General features: G+C 39.7%; 1 protein-coding gene across 1 annotated transcript in view; it reads left to right on the top strand.

Annotated features, from left to right (window-relative positions):
* The window catches only part of ubl3a (ubiquitin-like 3a), a 62,133-nt gene extending 40,047 nt beyond the window's left edge, over nucleotides 1-22,086 (top strand). Inside the window, exons 2-5 of the mRNA XM_063052894.1 lie at nucleotides 5,252-5,360; nucleotides 16,418-16,504; nucleotides 19,687-19,764; nucleotides 20,390-22,086. Of these exons, the coding sequence (XP_062908964.1) occupies nucleotides 5,252-5,360; nucleotides 16,418-16,504; nucleotides 19,687-19,764; nucleotides 20,390-20,442 (327 nt within the window). The 3' untranslated portion in view covers nucleotides 20,443-22,086. The remainder of the gene's footprint in view (nucleotides 1-5,251; nucleotides 5,361-16,417; nucleotides 16,505-19,686; nucleotides 19,765-20,389) is intronic.
* Nucleotides 22,087-24,937: the final 2,851 nt, after the last annotated feature.

Genomic DNA, 24,937 nt, shown 5'->3' with positions numbered 1-24,937 from the left:
CAGATGTTGCTCCTCCAGTTTACGACCAGTCTCAGCAATGTAGAGGAGGCTGCATCAGGAGCACCAGACACAATAGACAATCCTAGCAGGTTCACAGGTGAAGTGTTGCCTCACCTGGAAAGACTCCCTGGGCCTTGAATGGAGGTGAGGGAGGAGGTATATGGACAGGTGTAGCACGCCGGGAAGGAGCTTAGTGAGGGGGGACAAACGGTCAAGGGAATAGCAGAAAGCCGGGGAGGTGGGAGGTAAAGATGTGTTTAGTGGTAGGATCCCTTTGGAGATGATGGAAGTTGCAGAGGATGATTTGTTGGATGCAGAGGCTAATGGGGTGGCAGTAAGGACGAGTAAATTAGTACCTTAAAGGTACTAATTTCTGGATTACTCCCGGACCCATGTTCTAGTCAAGGCAGGTATAGAAATAGAACAGATGAATGTGTGGCCAAGGGGCTGATACAGGAGGAAAGGGTTTCAGGTTTTAAGATCATTGGAACCATTTCTGGGGAGGGGTGGGTTGCGTCTTGACTGGAGGAGAACCATATACTGTTTGGAGGTTTGCCACTGCAACTTGGGAGTGCTTAAATTGGTTTGGCAGGCACCATTGTCAAAAAGTAGAAGGATTAAGATGAGGGTAAACCAGTAAGAATGTACAGAAAGGCAGGCAGGAGTACGGCAGTAGACGGTGGAATAGATGGATTGAAATGTGTTTATTTTAATGATTGGATTATTAAGGTGAACTTGGAGCCTGGATCAATATACAAAATTATAATGCTGGGGCCATTAGAGACTTGGTTGAGAGAAGGACAGAACAAGATGCTTAGTGTTCTAGATTTTCAGTGATTTAGAAAAGGTAGAGAGGGAGGGATTTGCACTATTAATTGAAGATAATATTCACAGCTGCAGTAAGAGGGGACTTGTTTGACTGAGTCTATATGGGTAGAACTCAAAAATAAAAAAATGAAGTACAAACTCTAGGATTACACTACAGACTCTCTTCCCCTCCTCTCCCCCCCCCCCCCCAAACTCCAAATACCTACCAGGACATTGCATAACAGGCAGACAAGGGAAAGCAGTAAGATCAAAAGGTTTGTTGTTAAGGATGACTTGAACTTCCACAATATTGGGACCTCCTCAGTGCAAGAGGTCTAGATGGGGCAAAATTTGTTAGGTGCATCCGTTTGTTCATTCGTTATTTGCAGTGTTTTATGGCGTGAGCGATCATGGTCTTTCCGTGACCATGGTTGTTCTTGGCAAATCCAGGTGCACCTAGGTATCTTAAATCAGTTTGTAGATGGTCAAATGAGAGGAGGGTCATACTAGACGTGGTGTTGGTAAATGAGCCTGAGCAGGTGTATGGCCTTTCAATGGGAGAACATTCAGTAACAGATCTCCTTAAATTTTTAGGTAGTTACAATGTCTTGTAAAAGTATTTTTGCCACTAAACTATTTTCATATTTTACTGTCTTATTTTCTAAAATATATTGAAGTAGGATTTTTGATCTAATCTACAAAACATTGTGCAGTGTGTTAAATCAAATTAAAGGTTCTAAAACCTGTCAACACTTTACTAAAATTGTAGGCCGTATCTCAGGTAATGATGAGTTTGAGTACAGAGAGGAAATTAAGAACCTGGTGGCATGGTGTGAAGACAATAACCTATCCCTCAACGTCAGCAAGATGAAGGAACTGGTTGTTGACTTCAGAAGGAGTAGCGGACTGCACAACCCCATTTACATCGGTGGTGCGCAAGTGGAACAGGTCAAAAGCTTTTAAGTTCCTCAGGGTCAATATCACAAATGACCTGACTTAGTCCAAGCAAGCAGAGTCCACTGCCAAGAAGGCCCACTGGTGTCTTTACTTCCTGAGAAAGCTAAAGAAATATGGCCTGTCCCCTAAAACCGTCACTAATTTTTATAGATGCACTGTAGAAAGCATTCTTCTAGGATGCATCACAACCTGGTATGAAAATTGTCCTGTCCAAGACCGGAAGAAACTGCAGAAGATCATGAACACGTCACAGCACATCACACAAACCAATCTTCCGTCCTTGGACTCACTTTACACTGCACGCTGTCGGAGCAGTGCTGCCAGGATAATCAAGGACACGACCCACCCAGCCAACACATTTTTCGTCCCTCTTCCCTTGGGGAGAAGGCTCAGGAGCTTGAAGACTCGTACGGCCAGATTTGGGAACAGCTTCTTTCCAACTGTGATAAGATTGCTGAATGGATCCTGACCCGGATCTGGGCCGCACCCTCCAAATATCCGGACCTTCCTCTCAGTTTTTTTTTGCACTACCTTACTTTCCCTTTTCTATTTTCTACTTATGATCTATAATTTAAATTTTTAATATTTACTATCGATTTGTAATCCAGGGAGCATGAAGCGCAGAATCATATATCGCTGTGATGATTGTACACTCTAGTATCAATTGTTTGACGACAATAAAGTAAAGTAAAAATTAAAAACCAAAATAGTGAGGCTGAAAATGTATTCCTCCTCTTTGTAATTACTAGGCTAACTTTCCTCAAGTGTAGTTTGTAGTATTACCTTGCCAATCCACCCAATTTGTTGAAAATTGGAAGATCGGCTGTTTTCAATGAATTCATAAGACTAAATTATCCCTGTCTCTGTAAGGTCCAACAGGATGATAGATTTTCAACAGACCAAAAGAGCATTCAGGACAAGTCGGGGAAATGACGGCCATTTCAAAGGCACTGAACATGCCTCAGTGCTCTGTGCAGTCCATCGTAAAAAAAAAAGTTGGGGTAAAAATGAAACCACAGTCACACTGCCTAGGCCTAGCCATCTCTCTAAACATAGTCACTGGAGAGGAATGGCAATTGTAAGGGAGGCTACTGTGACACCGACAGTCACTCTGAGTGAGTTGCACAAGTCAGTGACTGCAACTGACGATGAAGTTCATGGCTGCACGATCTCTAAGGCCTTGCACAGAAAGGGCATGTCCAAATAGATTTTAGTAAAGTGTTTGACAAAGTTTCTCATGGTAAGCTCATCCAGAAGATTAAGATGCATGGGCACCACTTGACTATTTGGATTCAGAATTGGCTTGCCTGTAAAAGACAGAGGGTAGTGGTTGATGAGACTTATTTTGGCTTGAGGTCCATGACCGGTGGTGTTCCACAGGGGTCCGTACTGGGACATCTGAGATTTGTTACAATAAATGCGGGTGAAAATGTGGATGTGTGGGAGGTTGGTAAGTTCACTGACGAGAAGTTTGCCAAAGGATACTGCAGGATATACAGTACTGTGCAAAAATCTTAGGCACATATATATAGCTAGGGTGCCTAAAACTATCGCATAGTATTGTCATAATTTTATGTATTGCAATGTACTACTGCTGCAAAAAAAAACTAATTTCATGATGTGAGTGATGATAACCCTGATTCTGATATGGGTCTCTATTGTGGACTGAGAGTGGGAAGTGGGCGGGTTGGGTTGGGAAAAGGGCTAGGGAGAGAGGAGGGAGTGGGAACCAGAGTCATTCTGTAATGATCAATAAATCAATTGTTTAGAATCAAATCACCTTGTCTGGTGTCCTAGGGGTGGGTATGTCTGCATTGCACCACCTTCACCCCTGATACTCCTCTGCCACCTGTCTCCCACCCCTCTGTGGTGCTCCAGTCTCTGCATTACCAAATCCTTTGCTTCCGCCTGACTTACAAACTCATCTCGACTCCACGTTGACAAATACAGTACAGTACAAAAGTCTTAGGCGTCCTAGCTATATCTGTATGCCTAAGACTTTTGCACAGTACTATAGATCAGTTGCAGATATTTGTGGAGAAATGGTAGATGAAGTTTAATGTGGCAAATTTGTGGTTTTTGAATTTAGGTAATCAAATCCAAGGGGGCAGTATAAAATACTTAATGTTAGATAGATAAATACTTTATTGATCCCAAAGGAAATTACACTGGGTATTAACATGTCTCCATTTGAACATATTTATATCAAAGCTCAATCCGTACTCTGAATTATTGACAGCTTTTTGGATCAGGGCACTGAGAACTGTAGTGTCCTAGCTGAGGTGTCAAAGTCCTGGATTATTAATGACCCTGTCACCTGTGAGTCAGGTCACTGCAAAGATTTGAACACTAGCCCAGGCTAACATTTTAGTCTGTGCTGATGGAGTTCTGCATTGTCAAATTTTCCTTCTCTTGGGTGCTAAGTTAAATCCAAGCTCTGTATGCTATTAGGGCAGAAACTGCTTTTTTAAAGGAGTTGTGAATGGAATTAGACAAACAACATTATTTCTCACTGTGTAATGAAAGAAAGTTTGTTGATGAAGCAGCCTAGAACATTACCTTGAGAAACTTGTGCAGCCTCTTATGGTTAGAGCGATTGACCACACTCTAAAGTTTTCTGATTTATGAAAGAATTAATTTCAACTTTGTCCTTAGATGTTCAGTTTTATCAGTGCTCCTCGATTTTAATGTTAGTCAAATGTTGCAGGTCACTCGCTTTTACTTCACCTCATCCCTGGTACTCAGCTTCTTGTTTAGACCAAGATTGTGAGGAAATCTGAAACTGAGTTAGCATAGTGAAACCCAAGCTACATCAATTGAATAGTTTGTTGATAGCAATATCAACAACAACTTGCGTCAGTTTGATGATTAGGAGTAGTCTGATTAGAAAGTTATCTTCCAGATTAGATTTATTTTTGTGGGCGGGCATGTGTGGCAATTTTCCAAGCCAGTGTACTGGTCTTCTAATTTTGTGGCAGCAGCTTGGCTGAAGGAATGACTAATTCTGGGTTATAAGACATCATTATGACAGACAAGATTATTTTTTTTCCCCATGGTCATTGCTACATTCAGTATTCAACTATTTCTTGATATCATGGAGTGAGTTGAAGTGGCTGAAGACAGACTTTTGTCATGGTGCAAGTCTTGAGTAGGAGCCAAAATGTATCATCCACTAGCATTGACAATTCACAAGGCTTTAAGTGCTGTTGCCATGTTGTTATTAGACTTTACTATATGCCATTGTAAATAATGGCATCCAAAGTTAATTGTGGCCATAAAAGTATTTTAATTTGCTTTTTCATGCTAAAGGAAACTTGTAGTCTGTTAACCCTAATTTTGTTTTGTTAGTTTGGCATAGTGTGGATGTAATTTATTGACTGCTGTTTCTGTTTTGAATGGCAGTATTAATGTTGAGCATAAATACAAATATATACAAGTATTTAGATTTTTCACTGGAGTACAATGAATGTTCCCTTTTTTAAAACAGATTAATTTACGACTCATCTTGGTCAGTGGAAAAACAAAAGAATTTCTATTTTCACCCAATGACTCAGCAGCCGACATTGCCAAACATGTATATGAAAATTGGCCGATGGGTAAGTAGTTATTTTTGATTCGAGATTTTAATCTGGGTTTGATTTACAGTATAACTCTTTCAGCTACAATGCTTTAGTTGTTTTAGGGTATCCCTAACTATTGTGAAATAACATTTTTTGAAAAACATTCAACTGCATCCAGATTTGGGAGAGCAATGCATCATATTTCCCTCAGACATTGGGGATTACTTGCCACAGCGAATCTGTGTTGATGCTTCCAACAATCTCATTCCACCACTTGTTTCCTTGTAACCTGGTTTCTCTCACATGCCTGCTAAGATTCTGCCTCCTGTTCTATTGGAAATTCATAACAATCAACGAACCTAACAACTCACACTTCATTGGGATTTGGGTGGAAACTAAATTACTTGGAGGAAACCCACAGGCTCCGGGGGAGAACATGCAAAGTGTTCTTTGAATTAGCTTACCTGTTCCATTAACAGTGTTGATATCCAAAATCTATGCATTTGCATGACATTTGGTCCATGACTGAGATAATCACTTAGACCCACCTATTCTGACCTCTGCCATTGTGCTATGTAGCCTCTACCTCAACTCCTCTACCAAAACAATTGCCCATCCCTTTGATGTCTCTACAAATGGTCATTTCAAGGCACTTCTGAACACGCTTATTTTACCTTTTTAAACCTGAGATGCTCCCTAAATCTTATTCCTTCCTCAGCACTTTAGCACATAAGTAAAGGCATCCATTAGTCTTGCGAAACCATGGATCTGCACCCGGAAAGTCTTCACTCTCCAGGGCGCAGGCCTGGGCAAGGTTGTATGGAAGACCAGCAGTTGCCCAAGCTGCAAGTCTCCCCTCTCCACGACATCAATGTTGTCCAAGGGAAGGGCATTAGGACCCATACAGCTTGGCACCAGTGTCAACGCAGAGCAATGAGTGATTAAGTGCCTTGCTCAAGGACACAACACGTTGCCTCAGCTGGGGCTCGAACTCACGACCTTCAGGTCGCTAGTCCAATGCCTTAACCACTTGGGCACGTGCCCACACGATAGCACCTCATTTAGCAACACCCTGCTACTAAAATGAAAACAGAAAATGATAGAAGCAATAAGCAGGTGAGGTAGCATCTGTGGAAGGAGAAGTGAGGTGGTAACTTAAAATGTTAATTGTTTCTCTTTCCACAGATGCTGCCTGTGTTGGGTCCACTACTTTTTATGTTATATGTTAATACTTGATGATGGAATTGATGGATTAGTGGCCACATTTGCAGACAATACAAAGATAGGTGGAAGAGCATGAAGTATTGAGGATATTATGCTGAGACTTTTTAAGGCATTGGTCAGACTGCATTTGGAGTATTGAGAGCAGCTTTTGTCTCTGATCTAAGAAGGTATCTGCTGGCATGAGAGGGGATCCAAAAATCCCAGGAATAGAAGGGTCAACACACGAGGAGAGTTTAGTTCTCAGCCTGCATTCACTGGAGTTTAGAAAAATAAGGGGAATCTCATTGAAACTTACTGAATATTGAGAGGCTTGGATAGAGAATACATGCAAAGAATGTTTCCAACGGTGAAGGAGTCTAAGACCTGAGGGCACCACTTAAAATTACAAGGATGTCCTTTCTGAACAGAGACGAGAAATTTATTTTGCCAGACGTTGGTAAATCTGCAGAATTTATTGCCACAGATGGACATAGAGGCCTTGTCATTTGATATATTTAGTGCAGAGTTTGATGGTTTCTTTAGAAAGGGTGTCAAAGTTTACGGGGAGAGGATAGGCAATAGACAGTAGATGCAGGAGTAGGCCATTCAGCCCTTTGAGCCAGCACCGCCATTCGCTGTGATCATGGCTGATCATCCACAATCAGTACCCTGTTCCTGCCTTCTCCCCATTTTCCTTGACTCCGCTATGTTTAAGAGCTCTATCTAACTCTTGAAAGAATCCAGAGAATTGGCCTCCTGCCTTCTGAGGCAGAGCATTCCACAGATCCACAACTGTCCGGGTGAAAAAGTTTTTCCTCATCTCCGTTCTAAATGGCCTACCCCTTATTCTTAAACTGTGGCCTCTGGTTCTGGACTCCCCCAACATTGGAAAGTGGAATTGAAGGAAAATAGATCAGCCATGATCGAATGGCAGAGCAGACTCGATGGCCTACTTCTGTACCTATTTTATGGTCACAGATGCTGCCTGATTTTCTAATTGTTCCCAGCATTTTCCCTTTTCATTTCAGACTTCCAACATCTGTGGTTTTAATTTTTATTTTCATTACTATGTTAAAGTTTTCTTAATTTAAGATACTTTAACTCTGCCTCACTTTAACTCTTACATTCTGAACAGACCCATGCCAGTTTGCCAGTTGAAAATCCACCCTTAATTACTGCATTGTTAACAGCTTTGCCTTCTGTTGCTATGGCCACATGCCTTGGAATTTCCTTCCCTTAACTCTCCAAAGAAAGTCTTCTATATTTGATCTCCTCCAAGCCGTTCTTAAGCTTTTGATTATCTACTCTAATACCTTCCTGTGTAGATCCATCTTATTTTGTTTGATCACATTCCCATGATGCATATTATATTTTGCAGATCAAAAATTCTAGTTAGTGTCTTTATTTCTTCTACACAGTCTGTTTGTTCATTAAATACAAGAACCACTACTTCCTTTACAGGGATTACTACATTCCTTTGCCTTTAAAATCAGCAAGAATGTTCACCAGTAAAATATTAAAGCTAAGCTACATTATGGGCTATTAGGTCTGATTAGTAAAACTTGGTTAAATGGGTAAGTTTTAAGTAGCAACTTGAAAATGAGAGAGATTTTTGTAATGGGCTAGATTAATCAGTCCTAAGCTACTTGAGTATCCATGAGATGTGGTACAAACACAACAATATAACTGAAGCCTAATTTATTATCATAAAATAAAAAGCACAAATGAACCCCCAAAAATCTACATAGCAAGTCACAAAGATTTCTGCAAGGCTAATGATTCTTAGTCACCACTTGATTGTTGCTGTTGTCAGGGGAACTTCAAATTCTAACTTACTCATCAGTCTACCCCTGGGTCCTAGGCACCGATCGCAATCTCCAATCCCAGTTGAAGTCTTACAAAGCTGGGAAAGGCACCCCATAAATACAGATTTCACAAGTGCAGAGAGAGAGAAACACTATAACTTTTTGTCTCAACACAGCTTGTTTTTTTTCAAAAACATCCTGTGACCATTGAAACAGTCTTTATAAATCAAATAGGCATTTCGTCATTCACTCATGTCTAGACATACAATATTCCCTTGGACTTAAAAGAAAGGGCATTGATGTTTACATACAAGTGATGAGCCCAAATCCAAAAAGGATGTATCAAGCCAACTATCAAATCACTTGACAGTCATTTGCATTTAATGGTGCCTGAGACTAAGAAAGAATCCAGTTACTATCAGCAAACATTCTACAGATATGAACACTGTTTACTCACTTGCAAATTTTACTCACTAACAGACAGGTAGACCCCTTATGCTAAGAACTCTGAAAGATTTAAGTGGTCTTTCAATCTGATAGACTATCATTGTTTTACAAAATCTAATATGACGCATGCTGCCCTTTGAATGTCTGAACTTCCCCTCTGCCATCCGATTTCTAAGTGAACATTGAAGCTTTGGACACTACTTCACTTTTATTTAATATACAGTATTTCTGTTTTTGCACATTCTTTTAAATCTAGTCAATATATGTAATTGATTTACTTGTTTATTATGTTTTATTTTATTTATTTTTTTTCTCTCTCTGCTAGATTATGTATTACATTGAACTGCTGCTGCGTTAACAAATTTCATGTCACATGCCGGTGATAATAAACCTGATTCTGATATATAGAACTCTTCCTTCTGCTTAAAGCAAAGAGTACATATTAATACAAACACGAGGAAATCTACAGATGCTGAAAATTCAAGCAACACACACAAAATGCTGGTGGAACGCAGCAGGCCAGGCAGCATCTATAGGAAGAGGTACAGTGGATGTTTTGGGCCAAGACGTCTACTGTACCTCTTCCTATAGATGCTGCCTGGCCTTCTGCGTTCCACCAGCATTTTGTGTGTGTTGTGTGAGTACGTATTAATATCAGTTGAATGATTAAAACTAATCATCATGATTATTAAAATGAGAAAATTATACAGATCCAAGGATTAACCTCAACATTCATATTAAAATGTCCTAATCCCTAAGGGGAGGGGGGTGGGTGGGGGAAGAACACATCAAGAAGATGTTAACAATAACTATTTGCAACTCAAACAGAATGAGTAAGAGCTTCAAACACTACAGGGATGCAAGAGACAAATTACAATCAATTTGGCACTTTACCTTGTTTCATAGAAAAAAAATTGTCTGAGGCCAGTCACTCTAGGTTTAAGCAACACTCACAACACACTGGAAGAACTCAGCAGGTTGGGCAGCATCCATGGAAATGATCAGTCAACGTTTCGATCAGACAACGTTAGGTCTCAATAGATGTTAGACATCCCATAACACACAAGACAAACATTAAAATAGAGCAAAGCAACATTCTGGCACGAAACTTTGAAAACAAAAGTGGAGAGGTAGTTAGAAATGTTTTCATTCTTGCTTAGTCAGCTTACTCTTATCCACAAACTCAGGATAGATTTTTCCTCATACTGTCTTCCTGTGTGTATTAGGACTATGGACATACCCTGTGGAAGCAGTGTAAAGATGTACTGAAGGCTATTCTATGTAAAAGCAAATTGATCTTGGGACTGTTCAGCAATACGGATGGAGAAGAAAGCTTTAGCCAAATCAGAAATAGCATTATAACTCTTAATCCTGCTGGAAAGGTCCTCAGTAAGGGTCACAACATCTGGAACAGCTGTGGCCAGCAGAGGGACAAACCAATTTAACTGGCGATAATCAATGATCATGTGCCATGAACCATCAGCCTTCTGATCTGGCCAAACAGGGCTATTGTAAGGAGATAGGGAAGGAAGAAGAATCCCCAGGTTTAGGAGAGACTTAACTGTCTCATCAATTTGCTTATGCACTCCAGGGAGACTACTTTGCATGACAACTACTGTTTGTGATGGCAAGGGTATAAAGACAGGTTCTCATTTTGCCTTTCCAACCAGAATGGACAGTTCCTAATACCAAAAGCAAATTTGCCAAAGGGTGTTGAGATAGAGATTCCGGTTGACAGATCATTTCCCAAACTGTGTTCAGGTACCTGGGAGGTAAACATGTGGACAGATCAAGGAGGTCCCTTGCCAACAGCGAGGCAGACCATTGTTAGTACAGCATCTGTATCTGATCCCTCAAATCCCTGAATACACATGTACTCCCCTGTATATAGATCTGGATTCCCATATAATAAGGTAACCTTAGCCAGAGTGTCCACCAAAGCGATTTGCTATTGCTTATTACGCTGTGACCACCAAAGGGTAATAGTTATGTAAGGCCTCAGGTCTCCCTCTGGGATGATGGGAATATGAGTTGCAGTTATAGCAATAGTGGCAGTCCTGGAGCCCTATGCGATGCGCTGATTAACCTGTCATCCAGAGTGCAATCCAGCCAAGACTGGAAATAACCGGGCAATCTCCTCCTTTTTCAGATTAACATGACATTCCAGTGTAGAGACTGGAAGGATGACCAGTACATTGTTCTCAAGGGGTTCTTAACCTGGGGTCCATAGACCCTTCAGGTAATGGTAAGGGTCCATAACGTAATAAAGGTTGGGAACTCCTGGTCTAAGCTATCAAATGCAACCCACCTGGGTCACAATGCTCACAGTTTAACACACTAAAAACACCAGTAGTTAGTCAGTTTTTTCCTTATCCAGCCCTGTTTTCAGCAGGAACAGAAACATTTCGTTTCTACTAAGATGGGAAGAGGAGCTCTTTGAATACCGACTGTTGAGCCACAATTATTGGCTGTTTTGGGGCATTCCTAGTTCCATTCATCATGCACTCAGAATGCCTCTTGCTGTTGCCGGGATTTAAAAGCAGCCTTACCTGCACTTTTTCCCGATCTACTTCTGACACTTCATGTTGGGCAAATAGACTGCTAGTCTCCGAGGACAGCATCCCAATCCAAAGGGGCAGGGTAACAAGCACGGACAGCTTGTATGACCACTAACATGAGCAAATCAGCAGATGCTGGAAATCCAAAGCAACAAACACAAAATACTGGAGGAACTCAGCAGGCAGGTAAAATCTATGGAAAAGAGTAAACAGTTGATGTTCCGGATGAAGTGCCTCGGCCCAAAATATCAATTGTTTACACTTTTCCATAGATGGCTTCATCTGCTGAGTTCCTCCAGCATCTTATGTGTGTTGCTTTGTATGACAATTCAACTATTGTTCAACTCCATTAGCCTGACCAGCCTGCAACTCAGCCAGGGCCAGTGGGTCTGTCATTAATGACCCTAACTGAATCAATTCATGCACATTTTTTAAAAAAACACAGTTGAGAAGCTCCTAAATCCCATTTTCAGGTGAGCCAGCTGGTCAAGGATCCCCTGGGTGCTGAGACAGCGTTTGGCTTAAATCTTGGAACTCAGTGATACTGTAGTTGTGGAAAGTGGCCATTGCAGCTTGATTTTGTTCATCAGCATTCTTCTAACTTTTGCATGTTTGAGGGTATGTTCCTTGATTACATTATTTCCATCCCCATCGAATCATCATCATCGTACCAAATATCCGCATCCCAAGTATCTGGGTCCCAGTCTGCCTGCAAGACCATAGATCATATCTTTACAGAATCGACCATCATGTAACTCTGTGAATGCAGTGCTTTTGCATTACAGTAGCCAATCTACCTACCATGGCAATTTGCTCAACTTCAGAGTGCTCAACACATTCTGGTGCCCTGTGTGCTGTTTCACTTAAAACAGTGTTCTGAGTACCCAGAGGCCATCTCATGCTACAGTTGCCTGATTTCCTCAGAGAGCTCAGCTTTTTCAATACTCAACTGCCACAATGCAGTCATAAAAATCCACCCTACTTAAGACAGATAGAGTATCCTTCTTAGAAGGAAAAGCTGTATGCTTATGGCATTGTGGTACTACACACAGAAGCTTAAGTCAGACAATTCAGCAAGTACCTCTCAGACATCTGGGATAACCCCATTTACTTAGAACATTAGCCAGCAATCCAAAAAGTTCAAGTTATTTGTCCATCTGGAGACCTGAGATAAGTCTTGGGTATTGCTCAACTTGCTTGTCCACTTGCACATAGTCCTGGACCCTGCTTGCAATGCTAAAGTATAGTGGGCTGGATTAATCGGACCCAGGCTATTTGAGTGTCCAGGTGATATGACAATAAGTGCATAAGCATAACAAAATAACTGAAGCCTGCCTAATTTATTATCATGATGGTGATAATGTAGTAAATTGGATCAGCAAGTTTGCTGATGACACCGAGATTGGAGGCGTTGTGGACAGTGAGGATGGCTTTCAAAGCTTGCAGAGGGATCTGGACCAACTGGAAGAATAAGCCAGAAAATGGCAGGTGGAATTTAATGCAGACAAGTGTGAGGTGTTGCGTTTTGGAAGGACAAATCAAGGTAGGACATGCACAGTAAATGGTAAGGCACTGAAGAGTGCGGAGGAACAAAGGGATTTGGGAGTTCAGATACATAATTCCCTGAAAGTGGCGTCACGGGTAGACAGGGTTGTAAAGAAGGCTTTTGGCATCCTGGCATTCATAAATCAAAGTATTGAGTATAGGAGTTGGGATGTTATGGTGAAGTTGTATAAGACATTGGTGAGGCCAAATTTGGAGTATTGTGTGCAGTTCTGGTCACCTAACTATAGGAAGGATATCAGTAAGATTGAAAGAGTGCAGAGAAGATTTACTAGGATGTTGCCGGGTCTTTAGGAGTTGAGTTACAGGGAAAGATTGAACAGGTTACGACTTTATTCCTTGGAGCGTAGAAGAATTGAGGGGGGGATTTGATAGAGGTTTACAAAATTATGAGGGGTATAGACAGAGTAAATGTGAATAGGCTCTTTCCACTTAGGCTACGTCCAAACTACGCTGGATAATTTTGAAAACAAAGCTTTTTCTCTTCGTTTTGACCCTCTGTCCACATTGAAACGGCATTTTCATCCCCTAAAACGGAGCTTTTCTAAAACATTCTCCAGAGTGTGTAAATTTGAAAACAATTGTTGCGCATTATAGTGTGGACAGGGTAAAGAGAGGTATTTTAAAACGCTGTCATGACAACACCACAACAAGAATGCCTTTTCTGTTTCTGCTTGGTACTACGCAAGCACTGCCGGACAGCTGTTATAATGCGCAGTCGGTGTGAATGGCGTGAGAGTTAAATTGTAAAGTAAGCTTTTTTGACTATTTTAAAACGGTCATGACGTGCCGGAACAGATGGCCGCAGCGCGGCATTTCATTGTTTTCTTGAACGCAATCCCCCACACAACCTAACAATTTCAGAACAGATGACAACGAGACTGAAGCCAGAAGAGTTAGAAATGTACTCACCAAATACTTTGACCCATAGCTTACTGAATAAATAAGTACACTCATTTTGCCCTGTTTTCTGTCCTTGCTTGTATGAAGGTGGTTTACCTATTTATGCAAGTACTTCTCTGACAATGTGTGGGCATGTGGGCAAGTGGTTAAGGCATTGGACTAGTGACCTGAAGGTCATGAGTTCGAGCCCCAGCCGAGGCAACATGTTGTGTCCTTGAGCAAGGCACTTAATCACACATTGCTCTGCGACGACACTGGTGCCAAGCTGTATGGGTCCTAATGCCCTTCCCTTGGACAACATTGATGTCGTGGAGAGGGGAGACTTGCAGCTTGGGCAACTGCTGGCCTTCCATACAACCTTGCCCAGGCCTGCGCCCTGGAGAGTGAAGACTTTCCAGGCGCAGATCCATGGTCTCGCAAGACTAACGGATGGCTTTATTTATTTATCTCTGACAATAGATGGGTAACAGCCTAATGTAACGTTGTATGGAAATACAAGATAACACTGATGCAAATATGTTTTATACATTTAACAAGGTGCTTTATTAATGCAACAGAGTTAGTTTTTCAATGTTCGTTGTCAGCTGGGTCATACTGTCCTTGAACTCCCTTTCGGTTGCCTCCATACGCTCCAGTATTTGTTGTTTTTTAGTTTTAAGTCCTCCTGCGCGAGAGCCAACAGTAATTCCTTTAAAGTTTTTCTAGTCTGTAACTGGACAAACGTGCACCGAGTATACCGTTTCCTCTTCGCTTGTTTTCTGTGTGTCCTGTGCATGCCCAGTAGGGGGAGATTCGCCCAAATATCCATTCTAGTGTGGACAGAGATATTTTGAAAAACGCTTGGTGTGGGTGCCTGTCGTTTTTACTCGAAACCGGCGTTTTCAAAATTATCTGGTCTAGTGTGGACGTAGCCTTAGATTAGGAGAGATAAATACGAGAGAACATGGCTTTAGGGATAAAGGGGAAAGGTTTAGGGGGAACTGCTTCACTCAGAGTGGTGAGAGTGTGGAATGAGCTGCCATCTGATGTGGTAAATGTGGGCTCACTCAAGTTTTAAGAATAAATTGGATAGGTACGTGGATGGGAGAGGTCTGGAGGGTTATGGACTGGGTGCAGGTCAATGGGACTAGCGGAATAAAGTTTTGGCACAGACTAGAAGGGCCGAATGGCCTGTTTTCTGTGCTGTAGTGTTCTATGGTTCTATCATAAAATAGAAAACAGATAAACCACACAAAATACTATGCATCAAGTCAAAGATTTCCACAAAGATTCTGCAAGGCACAAAGGATTTTGGGCTCAGATTCTTAGTCACCACTTGATTGGGGGAAACTCCAAATTCCAACTTGCTCCCGAGACCACTCCTGGGTCCCAGGCACCAATCACAGTCTCTGGTCCCAGTTGAAGTCCTATGAAACCACCCCCATAAATGCAAGTTTCACAAGTACAGAGATAGACTCTATGATGTTGTGTTGAGACAAAAGTTGTTTTCTTTTCAAACGTACCCTATGTACATTGACACAGCCGTCATAAATCAATTAGACATTTTCCTCATTCACTTATGTCAAGACACACAGCATTCCCTTGGATTTACAAAAGGGCATTAATCTTTACAAATAGGTAATAAGCCTGAATGCAAAAATCTATCAAACCAGCTATCTAACTACTTTACAGACATTTATAATTTAACGATGCCTGAGACTAAGAAAGAATCCAGCTACTATCAGCAAACATTCTACAGACATTAACAGTGTTTGCTCACTAACAGACATACAGACCCTACATGTTTAGAGTTCAGAGAGGGTTAAGCAGTCTTTCGACTTGACAGACATTCATTGTTTTACAAAATCTAATAGGGCACAGATTTAGAATGTGTTGTCCTTCATTAGTCAGGAAATTGATCAAGAACGTCAAGGAAATGGTACAGCTCGATAAAACTTGGATTATACCACAGTTGAAGTATTGTGTTCAATCTGGGTTGTCTCATTATAGGAAGGATGTGGAAGGTTTAGAGTGGATGCAGAGAAGGGTATACCAGGATTCTGTCTGGATTCAAGAGCATGCCTTATGAGCAAAGATAGTGAGCTAACGCTCTTCTCTTTGGAGTGAGGGAGGATGAGAGGTGACATGATAAAGGTGAATAAAGATTGAGAGGTATAGATACAGTGTACAGCCAGTGCCTTTTTCCCAGCGTGGCAAAAGCCAATGTCAGAGGACATCTGTTTAAGTTGAGTGGAGGAAAGTCTTGGGGAGATCTTTTTTTTTTGCAGTGTAATAGATGCCTGGAATGCATTTCAGGCTAATACAATAAGACCATAGGCAAATTGATGTAAATAAAATGGATTATGGATTGTGTAGTAGGGAAGGTTAAATTTATCGTGGAGAAGGTTTATATAGGTCAGCACAACATCGTGCCCAATAGGCCCACTGCTATACTGTCCTATGTCGAATCGCCCTTGTCTGTGAAGATTTATATGAAGAGAATAATATGGTTTGTCATATCAATAGCAGCAAACTGGTTGAAAAGGACAGAAAAGGACTTAGCCTGTTTCAGTACCATGGTAGAGGTGGAACATTTTAAATCTACATTTAATATTGCTATTTATTTGTCTTTAAGATTGGGAAGATGAATTTGTCAGCAGTCCAAGTATTCTTCGGCTCATCTATCAAGGGCGATTTCTACATGGAAATGTCACTCTTGGAGGTAAGAAATCTAATCAATAGCATGTAAGAATGTTATAAGAGTAGCAAAGGTCACATTTTCATTGAAAACAGTTCAGTAATATCAATACTAGTAGTCAGCATAAATGTTATCCAGTATTGAAGTAAATGTTTCTAAGGTTAAACATTTTTATTAATTAATTTATCTGCTTTGTGATAGTCTGTTGACTGCAATAACTATTATTTTTCTTCCTTGCTGAAGTTTGAAATGTTGCTTTCTCCCATATGTCCAATAACAACACAAGCATGCATGTACCACCTCCAGTGTAATGAAACAGCCACCTCTGCCCCCCCCCCCAATCAGTCCTATGGGAAGTATGATAAACAAAACTAAATACTGCTACCATCTAATTCTGTTTCCTCTGGTATTTGTTTCCAGTTGCTATACATATGCCACACTGCAGAGGTAACAGTGGGATTAATTTGTGTCTTAACATATCTAGATTCACCCAGTATCTTCAACTAAACAAATGTAGTATGCTACCTGAATGACTATCTGGCATTGTCACCTAGAACTTGGTTCTAATGAATATTATCATGCTAATTCAATCATCTTTCTAGGTAGACAATATTCAGCATAGTTTTTGCTTCTGTTCATTTCCCCAGCCATTCACTGAAGTTAAACATGCATCTTATTCATCTCTCGTCTTCACTTCAAACCCTACATTCAGTTCATCACCAGGAGAAATTTATTTCTATATCAACAGAATAGCTTGCTATTCTTCCTTTGTCCAGGTTTGTTTTTGTGATATATCCGCACTCATTATCTCTATCCTACGTAAACCAAATCAGAACACCTACCTACATTTTACCTCTCTCCTTGCCACCCGCCATGCCAGTCAATTAATCTCAGTTCTTTTACTTCAGATTTCTTTGATCTCCCTCCATCCTGCTTTCCCATGTTTCTTCGCTTCCATATCACATTTCACCCCAGTTACCATTGCTATTTTTCAATCAGGGTCATTTGGGATATTCTTTTATGTTAAAGTTACATTAACTGCCAAATTAAGTCATTGCTTCTATCTCCCCAATAATTTTGTCTGTCTTTCCAGATTCATGCTTGCATATTGATTGTATGACATTTCCTAGCAGAGTATGCCTATCAGTCCAGTACTGTCCCTCCTTGTATCCTTGTATACTTGCAACATTTTCTCTCACTTAGCTGTCAGTTCTGCTGTGATTTACCAGTTAACCATATGTATGCTAGTTGGTTAACCTACCAATGTATTTAGGATGTCAGAGGAATCTGGAGCATCTGGTGAAAAATTAGTGTCAAGGAGAGAGCATGCATACTACAGACAGCATCAGTGGTCAGAATTTACCAGAATCCATGGAGCTGTGAGGTGGTGGCACTAACTACTATACCTCTCTTCTACCCTTTTTCATTTCTGCAGATAATCCTTGGTCACTCCTTATCTCCCTTCCTATTGCTCTCTCTCCCTTTATCTGTTTGCATGCAGTATATTTTCCTTTCCCTTCTCTTTTTTTCTGGCATTTTCTGAATTATCTGCCTCATGCAGATCTACCCCCACTCTCTCCTCTTAACGTCTTTCTCCCTCTCAGACTCTTCCATTCTCTCACTTTTCCCTTGCTTGGTCTCACACTCCCAATTTTTAATTTGTTTTTCTTTCTTTAGTTTTCTTTTTATTTTGCTTTAATCTCCATCTGATTTCTCACTTCATATCACTTCTGTCTTCCCATTGTGAGCATCTGTGTGGTGCTCTCTGAATTTTTGCTTGTCTAATATTTTCTTTGCCTCTAATTTTTTGCTCCATCTTTTTCTCTTGCTCTGAAGATGTTTCTCTCTCTGTCTTTGTTCTTCAGTGTACAGTATGTAAGGGGCATGTGTGTAACTGTTTCTAGGTACTGTCTCTCTCACCATCTTTTTTGCTATATAACATTTTATGTTTGCCCTCATCTTTCAACTCTATCTCTGTGACTGTTTTTCCTCTCTAACTTTTGCTGCATCAATGTTGTCCTCACACCTACCACTGCTGCTCTTTCCCTTTGCTTCACTTTTTCTTCCACACTTATTTTCTTTGTTTCTGATGTACTCTTACATATGCTCTCTCTCACTCTCACTCATTCACACAGATTTTCTGGATAAACATCACCAAAACCTCATAATAAACACATTTTAGAATGAAATACTGAAGGGCATGTTGTGTAACCATGGCTAAAGAAAAAGGAAAAAGTAGACTGAATGTAGAATTTGATAATATTGGCAAAATATGCTGATAATCTTGGTAACAAGTTAATTTTGGAGATGTGTGAAGTATGAAAGGAATTGAAGAAAGGAAATAAACTGAGAGTAAAGCAATAGAAGTTCTTGTAAACTGTTTTCCAACCTCGGTCCCCTATTCTCTGAATTCCTGCCCTTTCTTCAGCCCCTCAGTCCCTTCTGTTCCTCATCATGCTCTATCTCATCACTTTCTCCTCAAGATTTCCATCTGGATACCTGTCCCATTCCCATTATGCTCCCTCTACTTTTCACAGTTACCAACCATACTTCATCCTAGTCTTGATCCTGTGTATGGCCATGTGTTGTTTAGGGATCTGCCCCACTAATCAGCCATTCTCATCCTCCACTCCTGTGAAAGCCACCCTTGGGGTTAATGACAGTCATCATGGCATACAGAACTTGCATTGGAAAAACATCATTGTAACTCATACTTGGAAGTCAAAGCTGTATTTCATCCATCCTAATGTTGACAGCATTTAGCTTTTACATTAACCTTCATTGGTACCACCATCATTGAATTCCACATCAACTTTCTGGATGAGAGAAGGCTGGTACACTATGCCTTCTGGACAGTGATAACATCCAGTATATTGGTGATGCAGAATTCAGTGAATGCCGTAACACTGAAGATCATGGGGAATTTGCTTGGTATTTATTGTTCAATGTAGTTACACATTGTGATATGATAACTGTCTCTAGTCAATTGAAATTTGAATGATATGAATTGATTTCAAAGCGTGATTCAGAGTTGCAATGAGGGATCATCGGTTCAGAAGAACAATGTTGTGCAATGGAAGTCATTGCTCATTTAAAACTTGCATAGTTTGAATAGGTTGATTCTCTTTTGCCTTTTTAAAGTTATATTTTGCTGGAGATTTAGTTGAATAAATTATTTGAGATTAATTATCATGTGCCATTTACAGCTTTAAAGCTTCCACTTGGTAAAACTACTGTAATGCACTTGGTTGCAAGAGAAACATTGCCAGAGCCAAATTCCCAGGGTAAGGACCGACTCAGTTGCACTTTTTTAAAAAAGGAAAACAATTCATAATTTACTGGAATTGTTTAATTTGAATGTACTTTTATTGGTAGATCTGAGAGGGCCCTCTGATCCCTTAGCTGACATCTGGTCATTTAATATGGCTATTATCTGTGATCATGCTTACTTGTAGTGCATAAATTTGCATCTATATTTTGTCAATACTATAGATTTTTCTTTTTGAAAGTGATTGCAATTTAATTTATATACAAATAAAAAATGAGGCTCATTATTATTTTGATAGTTGGTTCATCATTTACTTGACATTGTCAACTCTGTACAAAATATCTGTATGTTTCCTGCAGTAAGCCATTGATTCATTTCCAGTTACTCTGCCTCAATTTCATTTATAGTTAGATGTGAAATTGACTAAAACTTAAGTATTTTAATAGAGAGCAGTTGCATGGTTAAAGAAAAAAGAAATCTGAGTAATCCATTGAGCCTCTTCCAGCAGCATGAGAATTGTTTCTGTTCTTTACTCAGTGGGGGCTATGTGGAAATGAAAATCTTTCAGGGGAAAAGTGAAACAAGAAAACTACATTGTCACAAGGTTGTTTCTCACCAAAATTTTTATTTAATGTCTCTAGGTCAAAGGAACCGTGAAAAGACTGGAGAGAGCAATTGTTGTGTCATTCTGTAAATACTTCCACTTATTTCTGCTAACCGTGATGTAATATAGTCCTTGTCTTTCATGCTGCTGATATAAAAACGAAGTAACATTGCTTCAAGAACTCTTTTTAAAACAAATCTGTTCATGAGATCAATATTTAAAAACTGGAGCATTTCTGTTTGGTTTATTTTAAAGCTCTTCTGTTGTAATGGTCATTTTTGTTCAGTTTTTTTTTGTTACTTCCTATAATGCCTTCTATAGTTTCTGTATTTATTTCTACATGTGGACAAGCAAAGTTAAACTGAAGAATACTTACACCACTGATCCCATTTTGCTATAACCACGCTCTGCTGAATTTAAACAAATGTACATCAGTGCTTTTTTGAAAAAGATTAGGTTATTTTTCTTAATCCAAGCATTTCTTGGAGGAAATACGCACTGCTGATTGTAGTGTTAATGTTGCCTTGTTAACCAGATGATGAAGCCAGACTTGCTTTAAAGTTTAAATTACAGTAAAGACTTAGCAGTTAATTGTGAAATAATTTTTATCCCACAAAATGAATTTCATGCAAATTTCATAATTATTAAAATATGGGTAAGTCTACTGTTAAGTATTAGGTCATGGAAGTGTATGTGCCTATATTTTGATGAGCTTGTAGATTTTATTACAAAGATTCTCTCTCTCTTTGTGCACTGCAATATCTTAGCATTGCCTACAAAGGCTTAATTTGTTGCACAAAGCATTTTGTAGCCTTAATGAGAGAGAGGGAGAGAGAGAAGCTTTGAAGCTTTTCTCTTTCTTACTGCTGAATATCATTTAGTATATTTGTGGTAGAAAGTTCTATTAATCATGTCTCTATCAGTAATGTTTTTGTCTTATAACCTCACTGTTGACTGGATAGTTTCTAACCTATTACGGAATTAAAATATCGTAGGGAAGTCACTCATCAAGCTGAGTACCTTATTTTGTTTTTCTTTACCATAACTATTTTAGTAGTTGTATAATTTGCATTTCTGTATCTAGTGCTTGCAGTTGTGCAAAAGATGGGGAAACTGTAGTATTGGTTGGCCCAAATTTGTTTTGTGTCAGCCTTCCCCTTCCTTTTGTATAAAATTATAAATGATATGCTAATTAAACCTAGAGAATTTTGCACAGCACTGAAGCATGAGCTACTTTCGTCCGAATCTGTAAAAAAAAATAAAGTTTTTATATTTTTCAGTGGGGGAGGTTGTGTCCTCCCATCTGAATTACAAATGTGTAGAATATATTTAATATGAATCTTATACAGAACTGAGAATAGAACTTGTTAACAAGTATAGATTTCCTTGTAGTATAACAGAATATACCAATGTAAGTAATATTAGCAGCTTTAAAATGTTGCAGGTTGACTGTGTTCTATATCTAATAGAATCTTCCCAGGTTGAACTCGATGGTATATGTAATAGTTTTTCAGATGATAGTCATATCTTAATTGCTTTTTTCTCCTTTTATCTGTGTTTATTATTTTTAGTATGCTTTACATGCAATAGTTCTTACAAAATATTGTTCATATTGATCAGGATAAAATTTGTATAGAGCTATGTTTTGCAATGATTGTAAATATCACTGAACATTTTCTTTCTGCAACCTGTAATGATAGATTACTCCTGTAAACTAAAATAAAATATTGCAGTTCATGCATTGATTCTATTGGGTATTATTTGCATGGATATACTTCCAAATTTATTGTCAATAAGTTGGTTTCTTGCTATCTCATTCACACACTTACAATTTAAGATTTTTTATGCCAATTATTGTTACAACAGTAATTGCAAAGAGGCATACATTAAATGTCCATTGTGCAGAACAGACAAAATTACTTGTTTTTGAAATTTTCTTTTTTAATTCTATCCTTTGTCTTGCCCCCTTCCTCTCTCTGTCTCCAGCCATAAAACTCTCTGGTCTCTGCATTCCCTTTACTTGGCTTTGACATCTTGTGACCTGTGCTATAGAATTCTCTTCATGAGCATATCTATTTTGTTCCATTAGTCTGTTCAGTTATCTGGGCTAATACTTTAATTCTGTGCCAAATTTTGTTGAATATTACTTTCAACGATTGTAGGGGTTAGACAGGAAAGTTGAACTGGGCCTAAGTGTACATCTGCCATGATATTGTTGAATGGTAGAACAGGTTTGCTGTAGTCGTCTTATGATTCTTTGTCTTTATGGTGTTAGGCTTATGGTATCCAGTTTTGGATTGCTCTCTAAGTGGAAATATCTCAAATACATCATGGGTTGTTCATTTTTTTTTTAAATAGTACATTCTTTCCTACCATTGTAAGAAATGATCTTCGTTCATTCTACAGTGATTCTAGGTCCCCTTTGAACCATAGATGCAAAATTTACAGAGTTTTCTTTTGCAAGGCCTAACTAGAGCTTGATTAATAATCAAATAATGTCACTCTCCATGAACCACAGAGGGCACAATCCATCCCATGTATAAACTTAATCAATATGTTACTGACACATTCTGATATCCTTTCACTGTGATCACTTGATCTCGATCACTTACTGAACATGTTTTTGTTCTATTCTTGGTCTTTCAAATATTAGATTTGAATTAATTTGAATTTTATTTCTGCTGTTAAATGTTACTAAAACTAGATGGGTTTTATGTTCAACAGTGTGATTTTTAATTCTTATAAACTTACAATCATAAGTGAATATCTTTTCTTCCCCTTCAGCCACTTAATTTTGTTCCACAACTCCTGGCTCTCCTTCATCCCATCCCCAATGCTACATTCCAATGTCTGTTGCCTAAAGCATGTGGCTTAACCCAAGATCTCTCCTGGGCTATTTGCAGATCTCATTCACCTGGTGTTCTACAAAGAAGTAATGGGTAATGTTTAAAGGAAGCATCCTGCAGGTGTGAGAGCAGAAGCATACTACTGAGCTGCTATTGTCACTCAACATGTGCAGTTGCCATAAGTACGCACTTTACAAATAACAAAGTGGATGAGTTTAGGGCATGGATCAGTATTTGGAGCTATGATGTTGTGGCCATTACAGAGACTTGGATGGCTCAGGGGCAGGAATGGTTACTTCGAGTGCCAGACTTTAGATGTTTCAGGAAGGATGGAGGGAGGCAAAAGAGGTGGGGGCGTGGCACTGCTGATCAGAGATAGTGTCACGGCTGCAGAAAAGGAGGAAGTCATGGAGGGATTATCTATGGAGTCTCTGTGGGTGGAAGTTAAAAACAGGAAGGGGTCAATAACTTTTAATAAACCACTCAATAGTAACAGGGACATCAAGGAGCAGATAGGGAGACAGATTCTGGAAAGGTGTAATAATAATGAGGTTGTCGTGGTGGGAAATTTTAATTTCCCAAATATTGATTGGCATCTCCCTAGAGAAAGGGGTTTAGATGGGGTGGAGTTTGTTAGGTGTGTTCAGGAAGGTTTTCAGACACAATATGTAGATAAGCCTACAAGAGGAGAGGCTGTACTTGATCTGGTATTGGGAAATGAACCTGGGCAGATGTCAGGTCTCTCAGTGGGAGAGCATTTTGAAGATAGTGATCATAATTCTATCTCCTTTACCATAGTATTGGAGAGGGATAGGAACAGACAAGTTAGGAAAGCATTTAATTGGAGTAAAGGGAAATGTGAAGCTATCAGGCTGGAACTTAGAAGCATAAATTGGGAACAGATATTCTCAGGGAAATGTACAGAAGAAATGTGGCAAAAGTTCAGGGGATATTTGTGTGGCGTTCTGCATAGGTACATTCCAATGAGACTGGGAAAGGATGGTAGGGTACAGGACCCGTGGTGTAAGGCAGTTGGAAAATCTAGTCAAGAGGAAAAGAAAAAAGCTTACGAAAGGTACAAAAAAACTAGGTAATTAGAGAGATCTAGAAGATTATAAAGCTAGCAAGAAGGAGTTTAAGAATGAAACTAGGAGAGCCAGAAGGGGCCATGAGAAGGCCTTGGTGAGCAGGATTAAAGAAAACCCCAAGGCATTCTACAAGTATGTGAAGAGCAAGAGGATAAGACGCAAGAGAATAGGACCAATCAAGTATGGCAGTGGAAAAGTGTGTCTGGAACTGGAGGAGATAGTTGAGGTACTTGATCAATACTTTGCTTCAGTATACAGTACGGAAAAAGGCATACTATGCATTGGCCTTCATCAATTGTGGGATTGAGTTTAAGAGCCGAGAGGTAATGTTACAGCTATATAGGACCCTGGTCAGACCCCACTTGGAGTTACGTGCTCATTTCTGGTCACCTCACTACAGGAAGGATGTGGAAACTATAGAAAGGGTGCGGAGGAGATTTATGAGGATGTTGCCTAGATTGGGGAGCATGCCTTATGTGAATAGGTTGAGTGAACTTGGCTTTTTCTCCTTGAAGCGACGGAAGATGAGAGGTGACCTGATAGAGGTGTATAAGATGAAGAGTGGCATTAATCACGTGGATAGTCAGAGGCTTTTTCCCAGGTCTGAAATAGCTATCAAGAGAGAGGGCACAGTTTTTAAGGTGCTTGGAA

This window comes from Mobula hypostoma, chromosome 7 (genome assembly GCF_963921235.1).
Source record: "Mobula hypostoma chromosome 7, sMobHyp1.1, whole genome shotgun sequence".
NCBI classification, from domain to species: Eukaryota; Metazoa; Chordata; class Chondrichthyes; order Myliobatiformes; family Myliobatidae; genus Mobula; species Mobula hypostoma.
This window is presented reverse-complemented; position numbering and strand designations above follow the sequence as displayed.